We start from the raw sequence: 25065 nt of genomic DNA, 5'->3' as shown, positions 1-25065 counted from the left end.
GGGGGGGGGGGCAGATAGTTGTGAATTTCCTGCATTGTGCAGGGAGTTGATGACCCCAGAGGTCTCTTCCAGCCCTATGATTCTAAAGGAAATCAGAGGATAACATCTACAAACATCTTCCAGGTTTTAGTGTTAGCCCTGATAGCATCTGCAGGTGAGGAGAGATGCAGATGTGGCTAAAAATGTGTCATCTCAGGGCCAAGCTACAAGTGACGAATGACACTTGAACGGCAAGTGAACAGACACAAGTGAGAGCCAAGCTACAAGTGATGCCTGACACAGGTTGGACACTTGTCAGCTTCCCTCAAGTTTTGATGTAGGCATCCTGGTTTTACAGCTTGGCTCTCCCTTACAGCTGCAAGACCAGGATGCCTACATTTCCCATCAAAACTTGAGGGAAGCTGACAAGTGTCCAACCTGTGTCAGGCGTCACTTGTAGCTTGGCTCTGAGTCTGTTCATTTGCTGTTCAAGTGTCATTCATCACTTGTAGCTTGGCTCTCAGGACAGGGAGTTGAGTCAGGCACATCTATGCTATAGTTCTAAAGTGTGTGTAAAGTGCCATCAAGTTGCAGCCAATTTATGGTGACCACTGCTGGAGTTTTCAAGGCAAGAGATATGTGACATCTCACGATAAAATATATCTCAGCATCAGTATCACTTAGGTTGCATCCACACATAGCTGGATATTGCACAATAGCAATTGTTCACAACAGCAACTGTGCTTATTTACTGATCTTCTTTTAAAAATTTTTTTAGATTTTATTTAAGAAGTAAGAAAGAACAATTAAGAGTGCATAGAACCTTATACAGAAAACTATTAAATAGATCTAACACATTATGTATGCTGTAAAATACATTGAGTAATAACAATAAACTGAAGTACCTACAAAATATAAGTAAATATATATGAACTGTTTTTTTAATCTCCTTCCTCAATTCCAAGTAGATAGTCCAAAGCAATACAAATTATACTTCCGCCTATTGTTGAGGATTCCTGCATGAATGAAACTATAAGCATCTAATCACAGATTATTTAATATTAGTTCCATTACTTGACTTAGTATCTTAAAATTTGGTCTACTCTTAAATTGGTGGATTAACCTATTATATTTTATATGTTGATCCGTTAGAAATCATAATTAAAAAGATATAATAGACACTATATGCAGAAATATTACTTCAAAACACAGCAAAAAGAAGAAAGAGAATAGAAAAATGTAACAATTACTCTAGGCAAGTATATAAGTAATCAAATATATAGATTCCATTAGCATACAAAGTAAAAAAAAAATTACTAAAAAACATGGTATTTCACAAAAAGAATAATGATATTCGTGAAAAGAGTAATGATATTCCCCCTGTTGGTATACTGATCTTGAGAGATTAGTGCCGCACTCAGAGCGGTGAACAAAGTCAGTGTTGTTGTTATCCCCACAATACAGGAATGGCTTGCTCAAGGCCACCTGCTGAGCTCGTGGTAGTTGTGAGATTCGAACCAGCAGAGTGATGATTTACAACCTGACCACTTAACCCCTATGCTAAAGCAGCTATCAGTTTTCCTGTGTGGACAAGATAATCCAGTTACGGTCCAGTGATACTGCAATATCCAGCTGTGTGTGGATGGGCAGCCTTTGTGCATATCTACACCTTATTTATTTGAGTACTTCTATTCGGCTTTCCTCCACTCAAGGAGGACTCAAAGTGGCTTGTGTGTGTAAAGTGCTGTCAAGTGACAGTCAATTTATGGTGACCCCATAGGGGTCAAGGCAAGAGACAAACAGAGGTGGTTTGCCATTGCCTGCCTCTGAATACCCTGGATTTCCTTGGTGGTCTCCCATCCAAGTACCAACCAGGGCCAATCCGGTTTTGCTTTTGAGATCCAATGAGATTGGGCTACCCTGAGCCATGCAGGCCAGGGCCAAAGTGGCTTACATTATGACCAAAAAAAAATCAAATCAAATAGAACAAGTCTCCCTTCCATCTGAAGGAGAGAGGAGGAACAGAGCAGAAGGCAAAAACTCTGCCCTCAGTGGAAAAGGTCTCTCCCCCAAGCACTTTCCTCCAGGAGGGCAGCTTTCCTTTAGGCTTCCAAGAGCTGGAGGGGAGGAGCAGGTGGTAGAAGACAATTTGCAGCACCTTCACCGAACTACAATTCCCAGGATTCATTGGGAGAAAAAAATGGCTATAGAACTGTGCAGATATGTCTACAGACTTCCACCCCAAACTCATAGCTGCTCTTTTTCATTCATGGCCAGATTTTATAAACAAATGCTTTCCCCTTCTTTCAGAGGCACTCGGCCGCTGCTGACATAACAGAATCCCTCTCCGAAGACCAGGTCCCTGAAGCTTTCCTTGTGATGCTTCTAATGCAGTTTGGTGTAATGATTGTTGATCGGGCAATCTACCTGAGGAAGAACATGTTCGGGAAGTGCGTTTTCCACGTGGTCCTCGTCTTCGGCATCCACTTTTGGATGTTCTTCATCTTGCCTGGAGTAACAGGAAGGTACCACAACATTCAATTTGAGTGGAGGGGAAGGGGTACAATCTCTTGCTAATGACCAGATAGACCAAGCCTCGAAAGAAATGGGAGGCGTTATTCATGCCATCCATTTTAACTCCCTCGGAAAGATAAAATGTTCAAGTCTCGCCCCTGATCGTGATAGTTGGCTGGTTCATTGGTTATAAAAATGGCTTGATTTGCAACTCAATTGGAAATTGGAATGTTGCACAAGGCACGTGTGTATGAATATGGGCAATCAAGACACCCCAATCCTGTTGTTGAAATAAATGACAGACATCTGTCTATACGATATTATGTATACAGCTTTTTCGAGATTGTCAGGGTGTTGGGGAAAAGAACAGGGATTGGTTGTATGAGACAGAGGGCAGTAGCGACATAGATAATGGAGCTTAAGAACTAGAAATTCATCACTTTATTAATTTGGCCATGCTTCTATATAAGTAACGAACTACTGTAATAACAGATATTAACATCCATTCGAGGTACACATTGATCAGCCCTTTTTATACTAAGCAAACTAAATGTGGAACATCAGTCAGGGTCAGGACACACGCCAAGATCTGGGCTGCACAAGCATCTCTGGGTATTGTCCAGTACAAACTGTATATTGGAATAAAACCACTTTTTCCACGGCACCATTTTTTTTGTTTTGTTTCTCGCTCCGCACTTGGTGCAGCCCTCTTCTCTGGCAGCACAAACCGTGCCATAACGAGCGCTCGCAGTCATTTTCCCCAGTCCAACAACTCACCTGTCCGAACGAATAACTACGAATGGATGCTCCGTGCGTGACTGCCATTTCTAATCCAGCTTTTGGGGCCACCTAACGGATCCCTCTCAGAAAAGCGACAGTTGCTCCTATCGGCTGTTTCTGGAGTTAGAATTAGTTCTCTCCCAAGCTCCCCAGAGAACAATGTTGTATGAGGACTCAGTTCTAAGAAAGCTTACATCTAACCAGGGGGTCGGTGGGTAGGCAGCCTCTGGTACAGGGGCAGAACAGGGGAACATCAGGCCATTTTGCTCACCACTCAAGAATCCAAGGTAAGCCCCTCAGATGCTGGCAATGCTGCTGGGGGAGGTGGCGTGGGGGAACCCAGCGGACATGGATTCTGTTGGGTGTGGCCTTCTGGCTCTGCCCAGTTAGTTGAGCCTTTGAGGTGCTGGTAGCACTGCCGGGACTTTGCTTGCTCCATTCCTTGTTTGCTGACAGGGCAGTACCTTCATGGATAGATATTGCCCAGGTTTGGGGGGGGGGCACTGGGGCCAAAAAACATTGCCTGGGCCCTATCAAATCTTCCATTGCTCAAGAGGGAAACAGAGATCTTTCTTCTTCTATTTCATTTGCAGGAGATTTAACAGGAACCCAGTGGCCCAGCTGTGGTACTTGATCAAGTGTGTCTATTTTGGCCTGTCAGCATTTCAGATCAAATGCGGCTACCCTAAACGGGTTCTGGGCAACTTTCTGACCAAGAGATACAACTGCATAAACCTTTTTTTATTCCAAGGGTAAGCTGTATGTGTGTGTTTTAAATAACTGAGGAAAAAGAACCTAAACGAATCTGAAAATATTTCCCCCCTGAATGCCAAGCGGTTATGTTCACTGCTTCCAGAAGCACCAGACATTATAAAAGAAAAGCAACAGCACTATTGTAACATAAGTCTGTGGCCCTTGGCTGAACCAGAACAATCTCACAGACCTCTCCTATTAAAATAATAGGTAACTCACAGTACAATCCTAAGCAGAGTTACTCCAGTCTAAGCCCATTGATCTCAACAGGCTTAGACTGGAGTAACTCTGTTTAGCATTGCATTGTTAAAGTGCAACTGTGAGAGCGCTTTCCTGGGAATAAGCCCTTTAAGTAGACCTGCTTCAGATGGCTTTCTGACAGTGCAATCCTAAACAGTTACACCCTTCCAAGCCCATTTACTTCAACCGACTTAAACAAGTGTAACAGTGCTAGCCTTGCTCTGAATGGTCCAGGTAGCCTGATCTCATCAGATCTCAGGAGCTAAGCAGGGTCCGCCCTGGTTGGTATGTGGATGGGAGACCACTAAGGAAGGCCAAAGTTGCTGCACAGAGACAGGCAATGACAAACTACTTCTGTTAGTCCCCTGCCTTGAAAAGGCTACAGGGTCATCATAAGTCGGCTACAACTTGACAGCCTGCACACGCTGCACGCACACATAACTGTGCTTGGCATTGCAGTGTAAGACTCCTATAACACTTAACTATGAGTGATTCAGCACATGTTGGATAATGCACTTCCAATCCTCTTTATAGATCATTTGGAATGGATTTTTTCATGTGCGGAACAAAAAATCCACCTCAAATGATTGATAAAGTGCATTGAAAGTGCACTGTCCAACGTGTGCGGAATCAGCCTATATGTATATTTGCACCTTCCTTTTACTTCTATAACAAGAATGACTAGCTGCTGTATGGATTAGCTCTCCTTCTTATCACTTAAAAATATCTTTCTTTTCCTACAAGTAAAAATCGGAGCATTCTTTTTTTACTATAACTCATATAAAATTGGGTTATTGGTTAGATGAAATTGTTTTGGGGTTTGGATCTGGGCTGCAGGCCTCCCACTGAGCCATGCCTGCCCTACAGAAGAACTGAGAGAGCGCCCAAATTCAGAGGGAGCCTCTGGTCCACGCGCCTTACTGTGCCTAATGTAGTTACATGGGAATGCATGGTAGAGATGTGATACTGAGATAGGGTTGCCAGACTCCAGGTAGTGGCTGGAGATCTCCCGGAATTACAACTGGTCTCCAGGCCTCTTATGCCATGCTAAGGTCCTTTCCTGCCCCCCGCCCCCCCCACTTTCTCCAGGTTTCTCCAGGTTTCACCCACAAGAGCTCCTGGAATTTCCCAAGTTGGAGCTGGCAACCCTATACTGAGAGGATTTCACTCAGGAGAAATCAGCAATGTCAGGTTTAGCATAATGGACATTCTCTGTCCCTAGGGAAATGTGGATATTTAAAGTTCCATGAGTAGAACAAAGGACAGAATATTACACACCTTAGCCATCAAATGACAATTACCAGGGCTCTTTTTGGCATGCTATGAACAGATATATATTAGTAGATTGGAGAAAGCCTCAGAATCTGAGAATCTGTATCATTCTCAGTAGAGTGGCTGATTCCGCACACGTTGGATAATGCACTTCCAATGCACTTTATCAATTGTTTGAGGTGGATTTTTTGTTCCGCACATGAAAAAATCTGTTCCAAATGATCTATAAAGAGGATTGGAAGTGCATTATCCAACGTGTGCAGAATCAGCCAGCGTTTGTAAAAAGCTTTCAAGTCACTAACCAGCCAGAATTCCTGCCTTGGGTAGATAGAGTAAAATGCTGACCTGTACCATTGACCTGGGTTCTTCTTTCCTCCTACGGGGTAGATTTCGCCTGATCCCTTTCTTGACAGAGCTGAGGGCTGCCATGGACTGGGTTTGGACTGACACGACTCTCAGCCTCTCCAGCTGGATATGTGTGGAGGATATCTATGCTAACATTTTCATCATGAAATGCTGGAGAGAATCCGAGAAAGTGAGTGACTTTCTTTACTGGGTGACAGAGCCTTGACTTAGAGCCAAGCTACAAGTGATGCCTGACACAGGTTGGACGCTTTTCAGCTTCCCTCAAGTTTTGATGGGAAATGTAGGCATCCTGGTCTTGCAGCTGTAATGGAGAGCCAAGCTGTAAAACCAGGACACCCACATTTCCCATCAAAACTTTTTTTTTTTTTTTTTTTTTTTAGTTTCAAAAAATTTTTATTGAAAGTGTAACAAGTAACAAGATCAACAGTAAATGCGTAGAAAAAAGATGACATCATACGTAACAATGTTCGGATACAACAATACATAAACATCAAAACACTAACAGTTGGCAATATTCAAGTGTGCAAATATTATACATAATCAACAGGAGTCTAATACAGTGTTAAGCAAGCTAATTATAACAGCATCGGGAGAATCATGTACAGGCACATCCATTATGTCGCAGAGTAAATCCATATTTCAAATTTCGGGGTTTATAATCGCGTAGTGAGGTAGCTTAGAGATCAGCCATTCATTCTGAGATAAAAATTCCAGGAAAGGGTACCATTGTGCGTAAAATTGTGTAGGTTTGGAGGGGTTATGCAATGCTCGAATTCTGTCTGTGATCTTTTCCATCATAAGGTGGTCCCACACCACTCTATACCATATGTCAAGAGTGGGAGGGAATCGCGATTTCCACCTGAGTGCAATTGCAGCCTTTGCAGCTGCTAGGAGAGTTCTGACCAATGCCTTCCGCAGATGGGGAATATCTAGATCTCCCCAAAGATCCAAGAAGACAAGTCCCGGGCTTGGGGGTATCACATAAGTCGTGATACGGGAAATTTCCTGGAGAACCGCCTTCCAGAAAGCCGCAACACTTTTACACTCCCACCAGCAGTGCAGGAACGTACCCTGCTCCCCGCATTTTTTCCAGCAGAGTGGAGATCTGCTGGGATATATTTTCGCCAGCTTTTGGGGAGTAAGGTACCACCTGTGGATAATCTTATAGGTTTGGAGGCGCACAGTGGTGACAGGGGAGTTAAGCAATGCAGAGTGCCAAACATGCTCTCTATCCTCTCGTGTGAGTTCTATCCCACAGTCCTGTTGCCATTTATTGAGCAGCTCTTCAGTGTTTAGGGGTTTGGTATCAAGCAGGGTGAGATATAGTCTTGACAGGAGACCTTTACGGTTAAATGAGTGGGAGTCCAGAAGTGTTTCAAATTTAGTTGGTGGTTTAGTCATTACGCTTTTTATATTCAATTCGTGCAGAAGATATCGCAGTTGCAGGTAGAAAAACCAGGGGACTTCCCTGCCCAGGTTGTTGTTCAAGTCTACTCTGCTTATAATACCATCCTTGGTGGCTATGTCCAACAACCTCAAGTCCCGCAGGTCATCCCAGGAGCGCAGTGCGGTTATATTATGCTGGCGAGGCATGCCCTTATGTGATGTGAGCACTGAAAAGCGGGATATGGCCGGGAGAAGGGAACGCTTATGTCTGTCCCAAAGCTTCAGCAGTGCAGCAAGGAACATATTTTGATATATGGAGGGAGGACGCAAACTTGGGGTAGACCAGAAAGTCTCTCGCAACGTGTTTGGCTGGGAAAAGGTGCCCACTATGTTTATCCAATCAGAGTGTCCAGAGGGGAGTAATATCTGGAGGATGTCTGTCAATCTGGCTGCATCAGAATAGAGCCCTATATTTGGGTAGTTAAAGCCCCCTGCTGTTTTAGGGGCGCACAAAACTTTGAAGGCAATCCTAGGACGCTTATTCTGCCACAAGAATCGGTTTAATGCCGTCTGCCATTGGCTCAGAATTTTGCTAGGGATTTCAATCGGAATTGTTCTATACAAAAATGTCAATTTTGGGAGGACGAAGGATTTTATCAAATGGTATCTTTCATACCATGCCAGGTTTTGCTTGTTCCATTTGAGCAGGAGGTGTTTGATTTCTTTCATCTTTTGGACGTGGTTTACCTGGAGTAGCTGGGCTGGGTTGGGAGGGATATTTATGCCCAGATATCGGAGGTGTGATTTGGCCCACTGGTATTTAAATTGCCGTTTTATTTCGTTACACGTCTCCTCTGGGAGATTCACTGATAGGATGGTGGATTTGGCTTGGTTTATCCTCAACCCCGATATACACCCAAAGTGAGCAAGAACAATTGCCAGAGCCTTTAGGGAAGCAAGTGGGCACGTAAGAAACAGCAAGATGTCATCAGCGAATAAGCATATTTTGTAAGTACGTTTGTCTATTTCAATGCCTCGAATCCCTTCATTGGCTCTTATCTCCTCTGCTAAGGGCTCTATCGCGAGGGCAAAAAGGATGGGGGAAAGGGGACACCCTTGGCGCGTGCCTCGGTGTAGAGTGAAGGGATCGGACGCTAAGTCATTAAGTTTGATTCTTGCCTTGGGGCCTGCGTATATCGCTTTAATTGTTTGTAGGAAGTTGGGGCCGAATTTCATGTGGGAAAGGAGCATCTGCAGGTACGGGACCTCCAGGGTGTCGAAAGCTTTTTCGACATCCAAGGAGAGGAGTGTGGTTTGTAATTTGCTGTGTCTACTGAATGTTAAAATGTTCAGCGCCTTATAAATGTTGTCGGAGATGTCCCTATTGGGGATAAAGCCTATCTGATCCGTACAAATATAATTTCCAATGAAAGAATTGAAGCGTCGTGCATATATTGAGGTAAAGATTTTATAATCGACATTCAGCAAAGAAATCGGTCTATACGAACCGGGGTTAGAGGGGTCTTTGCCTTCCTTGGGGATCATGGTGATGACTGCCTCAGCCCAGGTTCCAGGTAAGGTCCCCAATTTATGCACCTCATTACAGGCCGATAACAGGGGCGGGATTAGTACCAAAGCAAACTTTTTATAGAATTCGGCCGGATAGCCATCCGGCCCAGATGCCTTATTGCTCTTTAAATTCCTAATGGATTCCAGCAGTTCTGCGGCGGTGATTGGGGTATCCATTAATTGGCTATGTTCCGCTGCCAGTTTTTTAATGTTCTTATGGGTTGATAGATAGTTCCTAATTGACATTTTATCTGGCCTGGAGGAAGTATATAAATTTGTGTAAAATTTTGTAAATACATTCAATATTTCGGGAGATTTAGTGAACGTTTGTCCCTTGTCGTTTTTTATAAGTCTGACGTGCCTATTTATTCTCTTCTCCTTGACCTTCCAGGACAGATAACGTAGGGTCCTAGGAGAGTGGTTCCAGTACTTTTGTTTTAAATATAAGATGTTCTTTTGAATTTGGGACGTTTCAAGTGACTCCAGAGCTTTGCGCTCATGGAGCAGCTGTTTATAGGTTTTTTTGCTGCCTCTATCCTTGTGTAAGCGTTCCAATTGGTGGATTTTATCCATTATGAGTTGTTTTTGGAGTTTTTTCTTCTTATTTAGAGAGGCAGAGAGAGCGATCAGTTGTCCCCTTAGTACCGCCTTAAGAGCGTCCCACACCGTTTGGGAGGATGTCGTGCCTGTTTGGTTATCTTTGAGATATTGGGTGATATCTCGTTCAATTTGTAGGACATTGTTCTCATTAAGTATGAGGTTTTTCTGGAACGTCCAATGCCTCTCCCTTTCGTAGGGCCTATCTAGGGATAATTTGCACGTTACCCAAGCATGATCCGAATAGCTTATGTCTCCTATGCTGGAGAGTAGTACTCTGTCTCTCAAATCTGGGGACACCAGGATATAGTCGATCCTGGTGTATACATCATGGCGTGGGGAATAGTATGTGTAATCTTTGGCCAGTTTGTTCATCTCCCTCCATATGTCCACTAAGTGGAACCGAGTAAATAGCGTGAGCATCTGTGTGTCACGATTAGGGTTCTTAGGCCTTCTTGGCACTCGAGGTGCATTGTTGCGGGGAAATGAGGATTTATCTAGGTCATAGTGTGCTACATAATTGAAGTCCCCTCCCACAATTACTGATCCCTCCTGGAATGCCTCTAATTTTCGGAGGATTTCTTCCGTGAACTCCAGTTGCTGCGTGTTGGGCGCATAGACAGATGCCAGTGTAAGCAATTGTCCATTGAAGTGCCCCTTTATGAATAAGAACCTGCCTCTAGGGTCCCGTAGGGTGGCTTTGTGTTCAAATTGGACCCTGTTTGCTAGTAAGATTGCCACCCCGCGGGATTTGGAGGAGCCCTTTGCGTGGAATTGCAATTTTATCCATGGGGCCTTAAGCTCCGCCTCATAGGATGCATGGAGGTGTGTTTCTTGGATCAGGGCTACATCTACATTCAGTTTCGCCAGGCTGGTCAGAACTCTCCTTCTCCTCACCAGGTTGTTTAAACCCCTCACATTTTGCGAGACAATATGGACATGTGGTTGTGAGGCCATTATAGAATGGGTAAAAGTAGAGTATCAGAATTGGCCTTTGAAGTGAAATGTACTGGTATTGCAGAACCAAAAGTGCAAGTATAGAGACCGCTAGCAGGCGTGTAAGGGCTCTTGCCTCAGTAGTTTATAATAGATATGAATGAGATGGCTGAAATGATCTAAGCACCAAAGAAAGGGTCAGTACGCAAATGCAATAAGATTCAGGTAAATAAATCACTGTCTGGTGTTAATTAATTAAGCAATCAAATTTCATCACTTTGAAGGCAATCATGCAACAAATTCATTGGAAAGGAACGAGAAATCGTATCACAAAACACAAATGCAATGAAATGTATAGCAAGCGTAAGTTAATCTACTATGTTGGTAATTTTCAATAAATAATTAATCGACTTCCGCCCTTACCCTTTCAAAATATGGTGGGAAGCAAGCAGACTGTCAGTGGACAAAACTGACAGTTGTGAGAAGCTTGTAGTCTGCTATGCTACCTCCCCTCTCCGATTATGGATGGATCAAACAGCAAATAATTCCAGGTATATGATAATCAAGTTACAATCAAGTAAGTACCAATTAATTAAAATTTCTTATTATTACCGTATGTGGGAGTAGACCAAATTAATAGATGTACCTCTTAACCTTAAATCACTAAGTTGCTTGTGGTTTGCTATGTTACCTTCTCTCTCTGATTATGGATGGATCAAACTGCAATTAATTCCAAGTGTACAATTTGCTAATCAATCAAGAATCAATTAATTAAGATGTCTGTTTGTTACCTTATGGAGGAGTAGATTGAATTGATGGATGCACCTCCTAGCACTAAATCACTAATTTGCCTAACTACCTTAACAAAGTTATATACAATAAGCACGCAGCACTTTAATATTGTTTTTGGTAAAAGCTTGAAAGTGTAGATATATTCAATTAACTCACTATTTATACTCCTTTAAACCAACTGTCCCCAGACTTGTAATAAATGATTAATTAATTCTTGCCCTTACCTCTGCAAAATGCAGTAAGGAGCAAGCAGATAGTCAGTGGGTAAAACTGCAAGCTGTGATTGGTGTATAGATTGCTTCGCTACCTCCCCCCCTTTACTAACGTCGGATCAAGCTGCAATGAGTTCCGAGTATCTGATATGCCAATCAAGAAGGTATTAATTAATTAAGATTTCTCTTTATTACTTTATGTAGAAGTGGATCAACCCAAGGGGCGCACCTCTTAATATTAAATCACTAACTTGCCTTAACTACCGTACTAAACTATATACAACGAGCACTCAGCGTCTTGTTACTTATTTTCCAGGAAGAACTTGAAGAGTGTATTTATATAATTATCACAAGATCTAATATTTCTCTAAAGCAACCGTTTCCAATAGAGAAATAGAAACTAAGGTGCTACACAGTCCTCAGCAGCCTCGCGAGAAATCTCTGCAACGAGGCTGCTGTAAATAAACAGAATGGAGGACTGTTTGTGTAAGGGGCTAATAAAGAAGCAATCCCTTCAATCCCACCCCAACCACCCCTACCCACGAGTAAATTAAGTAAGATTGGGACGTTCCAACACAACATATTCTGGTCATAAGTCCTACCAGTCAGAGCTTCAAGTGTCCCGGACCGGTATTTTATTATTTTTCTGAGGAGACATGGGCAGCGGTCGTTTTCTTTTCTGAGAGCTGGCCTCCGTCTCCATGGCGACCTCTATGCCTAGCTCACGTAGAAACCGGAGGCCTTCCTCGGGAGTAGAGATCAGGTGCTGTATGCCCTTCAACGAGACTCTCAATGCAGAATACCGGGTCCAGCTGTATTCTATTTGGGCATTTCTGAGTTCCTCAGTTATCTGTCGGAGTTGTCGTCGTCGCTCCAAAATCTCGGCCGGTAGGTCTGTATAGACGCTGATTCGCGCTCCATTGTAGGAGAGGAATTTTCGCGCCCTCGCCACCTCAAGTGTTTTTTTCCTCAGCCTCCAGTCGGCAAAGACGGCCACCACATCTCTAGGTCCCCGCCTCTTATCTGGATTTCGGGGGCCCACTCGATAAGCTTTGAATATAGTCAATGCATGGGTTTCCTCCAGCTTTAGCTCCGTCATCAGCCAGCCCGCCAAAAAAACGGCCAGGTCTGCATCCACGGCCACATTTTCCTCTATCCCCCTAAACTTCAAATTAGCACCCCGCAGCTGAATCTCCATGTCCAGGATCTTATAGTGGACACGATCTTGTTCTGATTGTAGGGAGTGGACGTCCTCCCTTAAAGCCGCAGTCTGGGTAAGAGCCTGATCCGATTTAGCGACCACAGAGTCCATCACTATCTTAAGGTCAGTTAATTGTTGTGATAGTGGTTCCATTAGATGGGAGATTTTGTTAGAAAAGCTCGATTCGATGTCTAGCAGTAGGGCTTTTAGTGCTGGGTCATAGGAAACCGTCTGAGTTTTTCGCGCCTCAGCATTCACCATCGCGGCCGCCATGTTTGCATTCGTTCCCTCTATCTCCCCCTCCGTACCTTCTGCTTGCGAAGCTGGGAAATAGCTCTGCAAATTTTTCGCCGCCTTAGAGTTGGGCTTCTTTGCAGTAAGATCTTGCTTACCCTTCATACTAAGTTGTGTAGAACGTTTTTGATGTGCTTATCGGGGTTTAGGGGTGGAATTGAACCGGAGCTCTGGCTTTAGGCGTCCATTCCTCTCGGTGCCGACGCCACGCCCCCCTTCCCATCAAAACTTGAGGGAAGCTGACAAGCGTCCAACCTGTGTAAGGCGTCACTTGTAGCTTGGCTCCCAGACAACTCAGTAACTAGATCCCAGACCTGGTAACGTTCAGACACAATAAGATGCAAACTCGTTAGGTGTGTAGTCGCCTATTGAAATTCGTGAGTTTCTGTCTGGATTCAACAGTCAGTACGTGAATCGTTCCAACTGCACAATATCCAGCAAACGTGTGGGCCGTACTTTTAGCTCTGTGACAGATTGCGGCCTCCATTTTGAGACTGCACGTAAGGAACATTTTGTGAGATGTCCTGAAAAATGCCAGGCCGCCTCAGCTTATAACAATGTTGCTTCAAAACTTGACAAGCAGCACAACTGATAAGGATATTCTTGTGAGGAACCCAGATGAAACAGGGACTCAACCTGTCTAGTACAGTCCTGAGCCCATCTCTCTAGTCAGCAGGCAAATATATGCAAGTTCAGCAAATGTCAAGATTTTGACAAATTCAGTTTTCTTCGTCAGTGTTGAGTTTAAACCCACCAAATGCAGAACTTTTGGGGGGAGGTTTGGTTTGAGCTGAGATTATACCTTCTGCTCAGTTATTTCCCATTTCCTGTTTTGCAGAAATACCCCCAACCTCCTGGCCAAAAGAAGAAAATGATTGTGAAATATGGGATGGGGGGTGTTATTATCTTTGTACTGATCTGCATCTTATGGTTCCCGCTGCTTCTTATGTCACTGGTGAAATCAGTGGCTGGAGTAACCAACCAGCCCCTGGATGTGTCTATTAAAATCACCATCAGTGGCTATGAGGTAAGATGGGGTGTGTGGTGCATGCATTTGCCAAGTAATGAAATATTGGACAATCAAACTCCGTTCACTTGTTCCAAAGCTGCTGATTTGCTGTGAAAAGAGGTCAGACAAACAACCAAGGCAAATGGTATAAGCTGTTAAAAAGGGAATGGGTAGGTTGTAGCCTCACTTGGGCCTGATTCTACTATGCATGGTACAGAACTTGCACAGTAGGTACCTACTGAAGTTGAGGGGTTGACAAGCTGTGGTGCTTCCTCACACGTTTTTTCCAGATAGCTCTTGCTACTGTGGTGTCTGCAGCGGCATTTACACTGGTCACAGAATATCTGCATGGAAATGTCTGTGTGCTTTCCTTGCCCCATCCTTCCGTGGCTGCCATTTCCCGCATTGTCACTGTAGAGCCTTTTTCATGTTATAGAAAAATGATAATAGCTTATATTGCTATAGCATTATAACATTTTTGCTTCATTTATACCTCCACTTTTCTTCCCGAAGGGGACCCAAAGTGGCTTACACCGTTTCCCTTTCCTCCATTTTATCCTCACAACAACCCTGTGAAGTAGGTTAGGTTGAGAGTTTTTGTGTCTGGCCCAAGGTCACAGCAGCAAGCCTCCGTAGCAGAGTGGAGAATCGAACCTGGGTATCTAGTCCTTTGGTTTTGTTTAAAAGGAATTAGAAGGAGAAATATGCAGCCAGTTCCTCTCCAGAAAATCCTTGTAGAAAATATCTATTTTGATTTCTCATTGGAACATCTAGCCCTTCAAAGACCAGTACTATGCCAAAAAGCTGGTGGTGTAGTGTAGTGGTTAGTGTTGGATTAGAACATGGGAGACCCATTCTTCCATGAAGCTTGGGTGACCTTGGACCAGTTATTTTTCATCCTTACTGACCTCCCACAGTTGTCTCTCTCTCTGTATAAAGACCAGTGTCCTGACTCACTAATCAGCGCTCAGCCCAAATCTCTGGATCTAGAAACATGAAATTTGGGGAGAACATTCCTTTCATGATATAAACACCCACTAAGAAGGGATTTTAAGAAATTTGCCCCCTAAGGTACTAAAAAGGGGTATAATGTGTTTTCCTAAAGGGATACAGCTTCCCTGTACGGCTGGCAGGCTGCTGCTTGCTTGCATCCCCACCCACTGCCAGCTCGGCCACTCTTCTGTGATTTGGCCAGCCTTTCAAGGTCATTTGCATATGTGGGCTGATTGGGGCTCACAACATTCCACACACACCCCTTAGACAGTTGGAACACAGAGGCCATTTGTGTATGCGCCTGATTAGTCCTCACCCCCCCCCCACATTCTAAACATAAACAGTATGCAGTTGCTATTGGGAGTCATTGGATGTGTCCTGAGGTAAAATGCACCTCCCAGTCTTTCCCTAAAATACCATAGCGAAGCACGGGTATCAAGCTAGTTGTGAATATAAAATGGAGGGCCATATATGCAATTTGAGCTCTTTGGGGGAAGGATGGGTTTTGAATGGGCAGCCTGTAGTCTCACACGTGGGCTTGTGATGCTCATATGGGGAGCCTTTAGAATGCATACTGAAGTCCATATAAGCAGAGGTTTCATGTTTGCTGCAATCAAAGAGGCCTCATGGTAAGGTTTGTGTGGATTCAGGAGACTGTAAACCTAACCCCAAAGACCCTTAGAAATAATCTACCAGAGGAGTTAAGAACAAAATACTCCTTGCTGATTTTAAGAAGACACTACAAGATAGCACTCTTTCGGAGAGATTTATGTTATCTTAGCATGTACAGTAGATTAGGATGCAATGGGCTTGTAGAATGTTGGTGATTTGTGTCTGTTATTGGTTCCTGACTTTATTAGCTCGTTTGATATATTTTAATGCTTGCGCATATATTTTGCAAGTCAGCTTCAGCCCCTGTTTTCAGGAGGAAAAAGCGGGATATAAACATTTCAAATTAAATTTTAAAAGACTGGTATTGAGGAGCGACTAAGCCACAGTGCAACGCTCATGGGTTGGAGAAGCACTAGTGCAGAACAGCGGTGAGACTGGCCTGTGACTCTGAACTCCGCTTAAAGCGTGATGAGTTTTATTTGCGATGAGTTACCCTATAGGGCTGTTATTTTCTCTTTTTTATTTCTCCTAGTCTTTATTTACCATGAGTGCTCAGCAGCAGCATCTGGTTCCTTTTACTCCTGCAGAATACAATGACCTCACCACACAATACGCCCTCCATCCTGTAAGTATCTTTTGAGCGCATGGAACTTTGCAAAGCACAAATTGCAAGCAATCCCTTGTGCTGATAGAACTTCTGGCCAATCTTATTCTGGAATAAGATATGCTCCAGCCTTTCTGAAAGTCATGTGGTCTGCCCCGGAAACGCTTACCCCTAGATACATGGAGGCAGGTTATGATAGTGGTGGGAAAAGGCACTCTGTACATGCCCCCAAACCATCTGCTCTTTAAAGTTACATATTCTGAGGCTTCCTGAGTGGAGTCCTAGTGAGGTCTAATTCCAGTTTGAATTGGAAACAACGTATTTTCATGATAATATGGTGGAAAAACTGAATCATTCAAACCAAACCTGACCCATTCTTATCACTTCTAGGGCTGTTTGTGGCTATGATACATTCTCAGGTATATTTTTAGGGCTGGTTTAGACATTACCACCATCAGAGCACCACATCACCAGGGCTCTAGTTGTAGAGTTTCCACCTGGGAACTGACTGTCAAATGAAGGCTAATTGGTAGTGTAGCTCTGAAGGGGAAGGACCCTGTGGATGCTTAAAATGGCCTTAGCCCTGCCTTCCTCCAACTTATCTTTCTGACTGTAAAGATTATTAGCTGGCTGGAAGGAATCCCCCAGATTGACGTTTTCAGTGTCTCTTGTACTTCTATTAGGGTTGCCAGCTTCAGGTTGGGAAATTCTTGGGAGATTTGAGGGGTGGAGCCTGTAGAGGGTGGGGTTTGGGGACCTCAGTGGGGTATGAACCATGGAGTCCACCCTGCAAAGCAGCCATTTTCTCCAGGGGAACTGATCTCTGTCATCTGGAGATCAGTAGTAATTCTGGAAGATCTCCAGCCACCACCTGGAGGTTCGCCTTGCTGTGTTTTCTACCCTGCTCCTCCCCCAGGACATTGTGTTAACTTTACAGTACTGGATGAGACCAAACAGGGCTGTAGTTGGATTCAAACAGTATCCTAAACAAGCTTGTAAAAGCAAAAGAGGAGAAGCCTTCTCTGTCTTGGTGATTAAAAATTAAAATAAAACTCATTTATTTCTCTTCCAGTCTGCCATGCAGTTTATCGTGAACTATAGCCCAGAGGATATTGTGGTTGCTAAAATCAAAGGCAATGCTAGTCTGCTGTGGAGCATTAGTCCGGCCAGTCGGAAAGCTATGATTGCTGAGCTCTCCAGTTCTCCCGCGATCTACGTCAACTTTCACTGGACCCTTCTCAGGTTAAAGAAATATTATGCATGTATTTGCATGAAATTCTAAACAGCTGCCCTTTTCATTGTTCTATTGATTGATCATTTTATTTTTATTCATTTACTTATGTTATTTATAGTCTGCCAAATGAACAATGTAATAGGATATGCGTCTTCCCTTTCCCAGTTGTGTCCTACCTTTCTAGTACATTCTTTCTAGGATAATCTGTGAAATACCTTTCTACAGGAAGCCCTGCCTGGCCATCCCTAGACTTCTACCCCTTCTGTAGTGACACGAAATACTCACAGTGCAGGATAAATAAGCCTTCTTCCTAACTCCCTACCCCGAATGGCATTTGTGTGTTGCAATGGTTAGAGTATTGGACTAGGATGTGAGAGACCCCCACTCTTTCTTGGAAGCTGGCTGGGTGACTTTGGGGCAGCCACACATTCTCAGTCTAACCTCCCCCCAGGGTTGTAGTGAGGATAAAATGAAAGAAGGGAGAATGCTGTTGCAAGCCACTTTAGGTCTTGGTTGTGAGAAAATAAGGGGAGAAATAAACTTTTTTGGTCATTTCTTTCTAAATCAGGAATGTCTCTCTCGTGAAGAACATTGAAGCGTCTGGCATACACACCGTGCGCTATGAAGAGAAGGAAATACGAGAACACATCGTCCAAATGCTCTGCGGGAATCGGACAGAACCAGTGTCAGTGTTTTATTGTTCAGCTCCCTGCTTCTTTTGATGGCCTTATGGGCTTGCCTTTGCAGACTGTTCAGCAGCTTTCTATTCATGCAGAGCACAGCGGGAGGAGCTGTGGCTCAGGGATAGAACGTATGCCTCATGTGCAGAAGTCCCCAGGTTCAATCTCTGACAGCACCAATGAAAGAATCTTGGAAACTGGGACAGACAGGTCTGGCCCATTCATTTGGCACACGTAGGTGATTGCCTAGGGCGCTAGAGGTGGAGGGGCATCAAATCCAGCCTTAGCGCCACCCTGCCTGCTCACAGCATTGGAGTCTGCCGTAGCAAGTGGAAGCCCTAGGCAGTGCCCCCGGCCCCCATGGACAGCCTGCAGCAGGCCTGCTCCTTCCGTTCTTTGAGTTAAAACTCATGAGATGAATTAAACGAGGACACTCAAGTGAAGGGAGAGGCAACGTTAGCTGGGAAGCTGAGTTCTAAACGACTGATTGGAGGGCTTTGTCAATTTCCCCTCTCTACAAAGCCACAAAAATTGCTCCTCAGAGGGTTTGTTTATTTCATCTTTGCCTCCTGGAAGGCTCTGCCAGTTTCACCTCCCCTTTTAAGAAGTGAATAACCAAAACTTCTGAGCAGGGATCTCCCTAACTCTGTAGAGAAGGGAAATTGACAAAGTGTTCCAATCTGTCTTTTAGAACTTGGCTCCCCAGCTAATATTGAGTCTCCCTTCACTTCAGCATCCTCATGTAATTCGTCTTGAGTGTTTTAGCTCTTTGCCTCCCAACCCACCCTTGATAGGAGGTGTGGCACCTCAGCAAGGCTCAGTGAGGGCAGTGAGTAGGGGTCTTGTAATGTTTGAGGAGGACAATGACGATGTCCCCACAGTGCTGGGGGATAGGAGGGCAGCGGTGGCAGCTGGCAGCTTCTTTACAGTGCCAAGGAGGGCTCAAGTCATTTGCCTACAGTGCTAAAAATCCTTGGAATGGCCCTACTAAGACCAAGAAGACTGCTCCAGCTGAGACACTGGGCCCTAACCAGCCCTAAAAACATAAATTTGCTGTTATACTATGGTCTATCATCTTAAGTATTGTTTACTCAGACAGGCGGCTGCTCTCCAGGGTCTCAGGCAGAGGTCTTTCACGTCATATGCTACCTGATCCTTTTTAACTGGAGAGAACAAAGATTGAACCTGAGGCCTTCTGCCCAGAGAGCCAGATGCTGTACCGCTGAGCCATGGCTCCTCCCCATAAATCTTGTTAGCTTGCCTTAAATAAGTGGGTGCTTCATCTCATCCGCTCTCTATATTGCCAGATTGTTGAGAGGCTCAAATAAGATGTGTCTCACTTTTCGTCCTCTCAAGAAAAGGCTGGATATACACGTGAAAAGTAAACACTGTTCAGTGTTGATTGCAAAATCTAGTATAAGAAGAGCTATCATTCACTAAAGTGTGGGTTTTCTTCCCACCCCCAGTCTACTTCCAGGTGTCTTTCCAAAATATCTGAGGGCTACCAGTGGGACAGATGCTAAAATTGCACATCGGCTGCAAGTAGGTAAGTCAACTTTGAGATGGGTTGGAAAGGAAAGCCAAGTTTGCAGGATTAACTGTCACAATCGTGCTACAAGAATCCCAAACAAAACTCTTCATCTCTATGATATCACAGCCCATGGACAGGAAAAGGGCATCCAAAGCCGTGTTCCAGGGCTCTCCGCTTTTGGCCTTTAAAAAAAAACCTCTCAATAAAGAATCTGAAAAAATTGGCCCTGCTAAAGGAGGCCACAGCAATCTCATGGGTACAGATGTGTTTCAGCCCTAGCCTGTTTGATTTTAGTTCATACAAGGTCCTACTTTGGGTCCCACTTTTCAGGAGAAAAAAAAGGGAGTGGCTAATAAAAACACAGGTGCTCTGTGGTGCAGAGTGATAAGCTGCAGTACTGCAGCCTAAGCTCTGCTCATGACCTGAGTTCGATCCTGGTGGAAGCCGGGTTCAAATAACCGGCTCAAGGTTGACTCAGCCTTCCATCCTCCTGAAGTTGGTAAAATGAGTACCCAGTTTCCTGAGGGTAAAGTGTAGATGACTGAGGGAGGCAATGGCAAACCACCCCGTAACAAAAAATCTGCCAAGAAAACGTCATGCTGCGACAGCCCCTCATGGGTCAATAATGACTTGGAGCTTGCACAGGGAACTACCTTTACCTTACCTTAATAAAAACACAAAACTGCTCCAAGAATAAAAGAGAAAGGAAGCAGAGTTGTTGAATTTTTAACATCATATGGGGTATAGAGTGAAAGGCACATAATGTTCCACATACCCACCACTTACCTCCTGGCAAACCTCTCGTCCCAATACTTTGTGGCCAACTGAAGTCTCTTTCCATATGGAAGCTCAATACTTGGGAAGGTAAACTGGGGCAGGGGGAGGAGGGAAGGTGATCTGAATTCATCATTTGCACATCCTTTTTGCTATTAAAATGGAACCCCACCCACCTCCTTTCTACATGATTGGGGCACTTTTGTCTTAAAATAGCCCTACAAGGAAAGGCTGAGGGCCTTGGGAATGTTTAGTTTGGAGGAGGTTCAGGGGGGATATGATTGCTCTCTTTAAATATTAGAAAGGCTGTCATTTGGAGGAGGGCAAGGAGCTGTTCCAGTTGGTAGCAGAGGGTAGGACCCGAAGCAGTGGGCTTAAATTACATGCACAAAGGTACCAGCTGGATATTAGGAAAAACTTTTTCACAGTCAGAGTAGTTCAAAAGTGGAATCAGCTACCTAGGGAGGTGGTGAGCTCCCCTTCACTGGCAGTTTTCAAGAAGAGGCTGGATGAATATTTGTCAGAGATGCTTTAGGCTGATCCTGCACTGGGCAGGGGGTTGGACTAGATGGTCTGTATGGCCCCTTCCAACTCGATGATTCTATGAAAATACACTAGTTGGGCCCTGCATCTGCTGAGGATTTGGGATGTACACTAAAGAGCGGTTAAAATCACAAGCAGAGGTACACCCTTCTAAACCCATGGATTTAGGATTGAGATTGCACTGTAAATCACCTTGTTGTGCTCTATAGTCAAGGTTATGAAAAAGGGGGGAATTCGTTTTTGAGCTCTTTAGTGCATAGTTTTGGCTGGAATGGGAATGCGAAGCCTCTTTGGTGATTTGGGGGTGTGGATTCAGACAGAAAGCTGCATATCTGTTAAAGTGGAGAAGGGACTGGATCCCTAGGTTTGCCAGCTCATGCTTGGTAATTGGTGGGAGGGGTGGGTGCAGGGACAGGCAGGGCCATGAAATTATGTGCACTGCTATTTCACTTCCAGGGAAAACCAGGAAGTGATGTAGGGTAGCTCTAGGAATCGCCGGAAATGCTGTGGGAAAACAATAGTACTTCTGCAAAGAGTCCAGTAGCACCTTTAAGACTAACCAACTTTACTGTAGCATCAGCTTTCTTAGTACTTCTGGTGATTCCTAGAGCTATCCTACATTACTTCTGGGTTCTCCAGATGTGATATAGTGGTGCACATAATGCCAAGATTTAAAAAAAAAGTTTATTCAGCTGCTGCTTGGAGTTACAGCGGGTGAGGATGGCTGCCAGCGGAAGGCCTCCTGCCATAGCCATGCCATTCCTACTCTCTCGACAGTGTTCTGCTGTGCACAAGGATTGGGTGGAACATGGGTTGGGAAGGAATTCATACTCCGATCATTTTACGATAACTCTTGATTTACATTGCTGGAAACAGCCCATTCCAATAAGCCAAAGGACAGAGACAAGATGGCTTTCTACAGAAACATCCTCATAAAACTTCAGCAGCTGCGTACCAACAGCTCTTCAAGCCACGTTCCCGAGTGGTGGATCGTTCAGGAGCACAGGCCTGGCTGTTCGGGTAACACGTGCAGCAAAAACATGGAACTCTACATCTTCAGTGATAAAGTCAGCCCTTCCAGCCTGGGATTCCTGGCAGCACACGGGTAAGGGTGCCACACGGAAATACAAATCGACTGGACCTTTGCTTGGATACCAGTGTCCACATGATGCAGCCTGTCCTTTAAAATATTTCTCTTGTAGCCTGTAGTGCAAAGAAATGAAGGTTTGGGCCACGGTTTTGTGAGCAAAAACCCTCTTCTGGGATAGCTGAGGGTGTATGGGAAATTCCGTGACCCCAGTTCAGTATTTTCAGTTCTTTTGCTCCCATCCACGGAAGATGCGCTTTTCAGAAAAAAATGCCACTGGTGCAGGAAGATTACGCTAAAGGGTAGTTGTTGGTCAAGCACATTTTTATTGTTCAGGAAATCCTAGCAAAGGGTCTTGGATCCCCTGGCTAGCGAGCTAAATATTTTCTATCCCCACGCAAGGAACATATTCTTCCCACTGACTTTCGTTGTTGATGTTCTCTGTGCAAAAGCCGTCAAAACTGTGAAACATTTTGTTCACTAGATGGCCCACTGGTTTGATCCGGCAGGCCTCTTATGTTCCTAAACCTGGGTAAGAACAAAACATCCACTTACTGTCATCTTTGTACTGACAAACACGTACATTGTTGTTTCTGGAAAGTATTTGAACGATGGCCTCCTCTGTCCTCTATAAGAACTATCACCCTTGTATGTTTCTAGCGAAAACCCTTTGCATACTTGCCGCCTATTTCTGTGGTGGCAATACCCTGATTACATAAAGGAACACTTGCTTGTAATATAGAGAGATCAAGCTGCATATAAGTTAAAGAAGAGACCCTGAAGCCTTAAATGGGAAGCCATTGGCATCCTGAGGACTGAAAACATTTTATTCCAGTACAAGCTTTCCTAGACTATAGCCTGTTTCTTCAGTCCACAGCAGCTTTCTGGAATGAAGGCTTATTAGACCGCTGTCCATTTTTCTTGCAACAAACGAACACAGCTTACTCTCTGGAATTACCAACCTGCAAAAAATGTTGCTTTCCTTGCTTCCACTAATTATGGCACCAAACCCGCCCCCCCCTCAAACCAACCAAGGACTTAAATGTGGTGGCCCTCCTTACTTGGCCAGGACAGGCTAGCTTTTTAATTATTTGTATCCTGCTTTTGTCACCAATGGAGATCCAAAGCAGCATGCAACCCCGAAAGAACGAACGAACGAGAAGTTTCTGAATATAGAGCAGAACTTTCCCTTTCGCCGGACTAATCCTCCTGCCAGCTTGAGGCTGCAACACCCTCAGGCTTGTGCCTTTGGGCATGCCCAGGCTTTAAGTACCTGTGGGCAGGAGACTAAAGTCAGTGAAATGTTATGCAGTTGCTGCTCGGCAGCCAGCAGATTCTTCCCCATTTCCTCCCCTGCCAGCAGGGCAAGGGAGGAGCCCCCATGCTTACTGGATTTTAAATGCTGCAGAGTGGAACAGCTGGTACAGGTGCCATGGGGCTGGATCCTCTGGATCTGTTCCAGTAGAGCACCTTCAAATGACGTAAGACTTCCCAGGAAGTGAGCCATTAGTGGAACAGACTCTGCAAGGTCCAAGAGAAATGCTCAAGTATTGGTGGGTTGAACCTATCCCAAAGGTTCTTGTCCTTTGGCTTTTTCACCCAAATAATACTCTGTAAACTGTGTTCTTAATTTAGCCTCTCTCTCTCTCTCTCTCTCTCTCTCTCTCTGTGCTCTCCAGCATCGTGGGCCTCTATATGTCTGTTGTTCTAGTCATCGGGAAGTTCATCCGAGAGTTTTTCAATGGGATCTCGCGCTCCATCATGTTTGAAGAGCTGCCCTGCGTGGATCGTATTTTGAAACTCTGCACCGATATCTTCCTAGTGAGGGAGGCAGGGGAACTGGAGCTGGAAGAACAACTCTTTGGTAAACTGATTTTCCTGTATCGATCTCCTGAAACCATGATCAAGTGGACGAGAGAACGCAAGGAACAATAAAGGAAGATGGGGGGGGGGGGTCACCGCAACATCCCCGAAGAGAAGTTTTGGCGGAAACCGTCCCAGTATCCGGAGCAGAAATTGTAACTCAAGGGCTGCATGCAGGACAAGCTCATTCCATGTACATTCTGATTTCTTTGGTGTCAGATATGCTGAGTTGGATCCAAGAAGGCATTGCAAACCACATGTGCCATGTACTAGCATAAAATATAGTAAAATACCTAATGTATATTTTAATGTTGGGGGTGGTGTGCCATTGGGAGAGGGATGGCTAAAGCTACAGGACTTTGGGGACAAGGATTCAGCCAAACTTCAATGGCTCACAGGGGTAAGGACGTGCCTGGAAGCAGCACCTGTAATAGTGTGCTAAAAAGAACACAACGAAGCCCATTTAATACCAAACCATCAATGCCTCCTTAATAATTCTATTGTCATAGATCCAGAGGAGTTAGCCGTGTTAGTCTGTAGTTGCAAAATAATACAGTAGCACCTTTAAGACTAACCAACTTTATTGTAGCGTAAGCTTTCAAGAAGCACAGCTCTCATCTAACAAAGAGAGCTGTGGTTCTTGAAAGCTTATGCTACAATAAAGTTGGTTAGTCTTAAAGGTGCTACTGGACTCTTTTACTATTTAATCATTCTAAAATGTGGAAAACAAGTCCAATTGTTTAGGTAAGCTACCTATTAAACATTCTTAGCATGAATGTAACTATGTATTTTGTACTATAGTATTATGTACATGCTATACTGCTGTAGGCTGGGGGCTCCTACATTTCATTCTCCGAGAAGCATTAGGAATTTTGAGGGAGTTTTTCGCAGTCCGATTGTTGCTTCCTTTGAGCCCCAGTACATCTTGTCGAAGTTGACCACTTGGCCAAGCTGTAGGAGCAACGGACAAGTCCTGTTTAGGACATTACTTAATCAGGTTATTACAAAACTTACGAGTGAGTTGGGTAATTTTCCCCTCTTAGGATCAGTTTTCCTGCACTGAATGTGGCACAGTGTACGAGAGAGGGGGTCACGAAATATTGGGAGTTTGCAAACCAAGGGTCTTCCTATGACAGAGTCATTTTTTTCTTCCTGCAGACATAAAAGGTCTCTTCTTATGCACATCCTCCTACAGGGAGGTGGAAGAAAGCCAGAGTTGACTATTTGCTTTGGGGAAGTAGATG

The 25065-nt window shown here is 44.4% G+C and overlaps 1 protein-coding gene across 1 annotated transcript in view; it reads left to right on the top strand.

Moving 5' to 3' along the window:
- LOC129330426 (piezo-type mechanosensitive ion channel component 2-like) overlaps positions 1-23893 on the top strand; it is a 90062-nt gene extending 66169 nt beyond the window's left edge. Inside the window, exons 41-50 of the mRNA XM_054980454.1 lie at positions 2290-2504; positions 3867-4025; positions 5926-6073; positions 13730-13918; positions 16038-16130; positions 17182-17351; positions 17912-18028; positions 19490-19569; positions 21748-21976; positions 23638-23893. Coding sequence (XP_054836429.1) covers positions 2290-2504; positions 3867-4025; positions 5926-6073; positions 13730-13918; positions 16038-16130; positions 17182-17351; positions 17912-18028; positions 19490-19569; positions 21748-21976; positions 23638-23893 — 1656 coding nt within the window. The remainder of the gene's footprint in view (positions 1-2289; positions 2505-3866; positions 4026-5925; positions 6074-13729; positions 13919-16037; positions 16131-17181; positions 17352-17911; positions 18029-19489; positions 19570-21747; positions 21977-23637) is intronic.
- Positions 23894-25065: the final 1172 nt, after the last annotated feature.

This window comes from Eublepharis macularius, chromosome 5 (assembly GCF_028583425.1).
Source record: "Eublepharis macularius isolate TG4126 chromosome 5, MPM_Emac_v1.0, whole genome shotgun sequence".
NCBI classification, from domain to species: domain Eukaryota; kingdom Metazoa; phylum Chordata; class Lepidosauria; order Squamata; family Eublepharidae; genus Eublepharis; species Eublepharis macularius.
The sequence above is the reverse complement of the archived record's forward strand: the minus strand, read 5'-3'. Positions and strand labels throughout refer to the sequence as shown.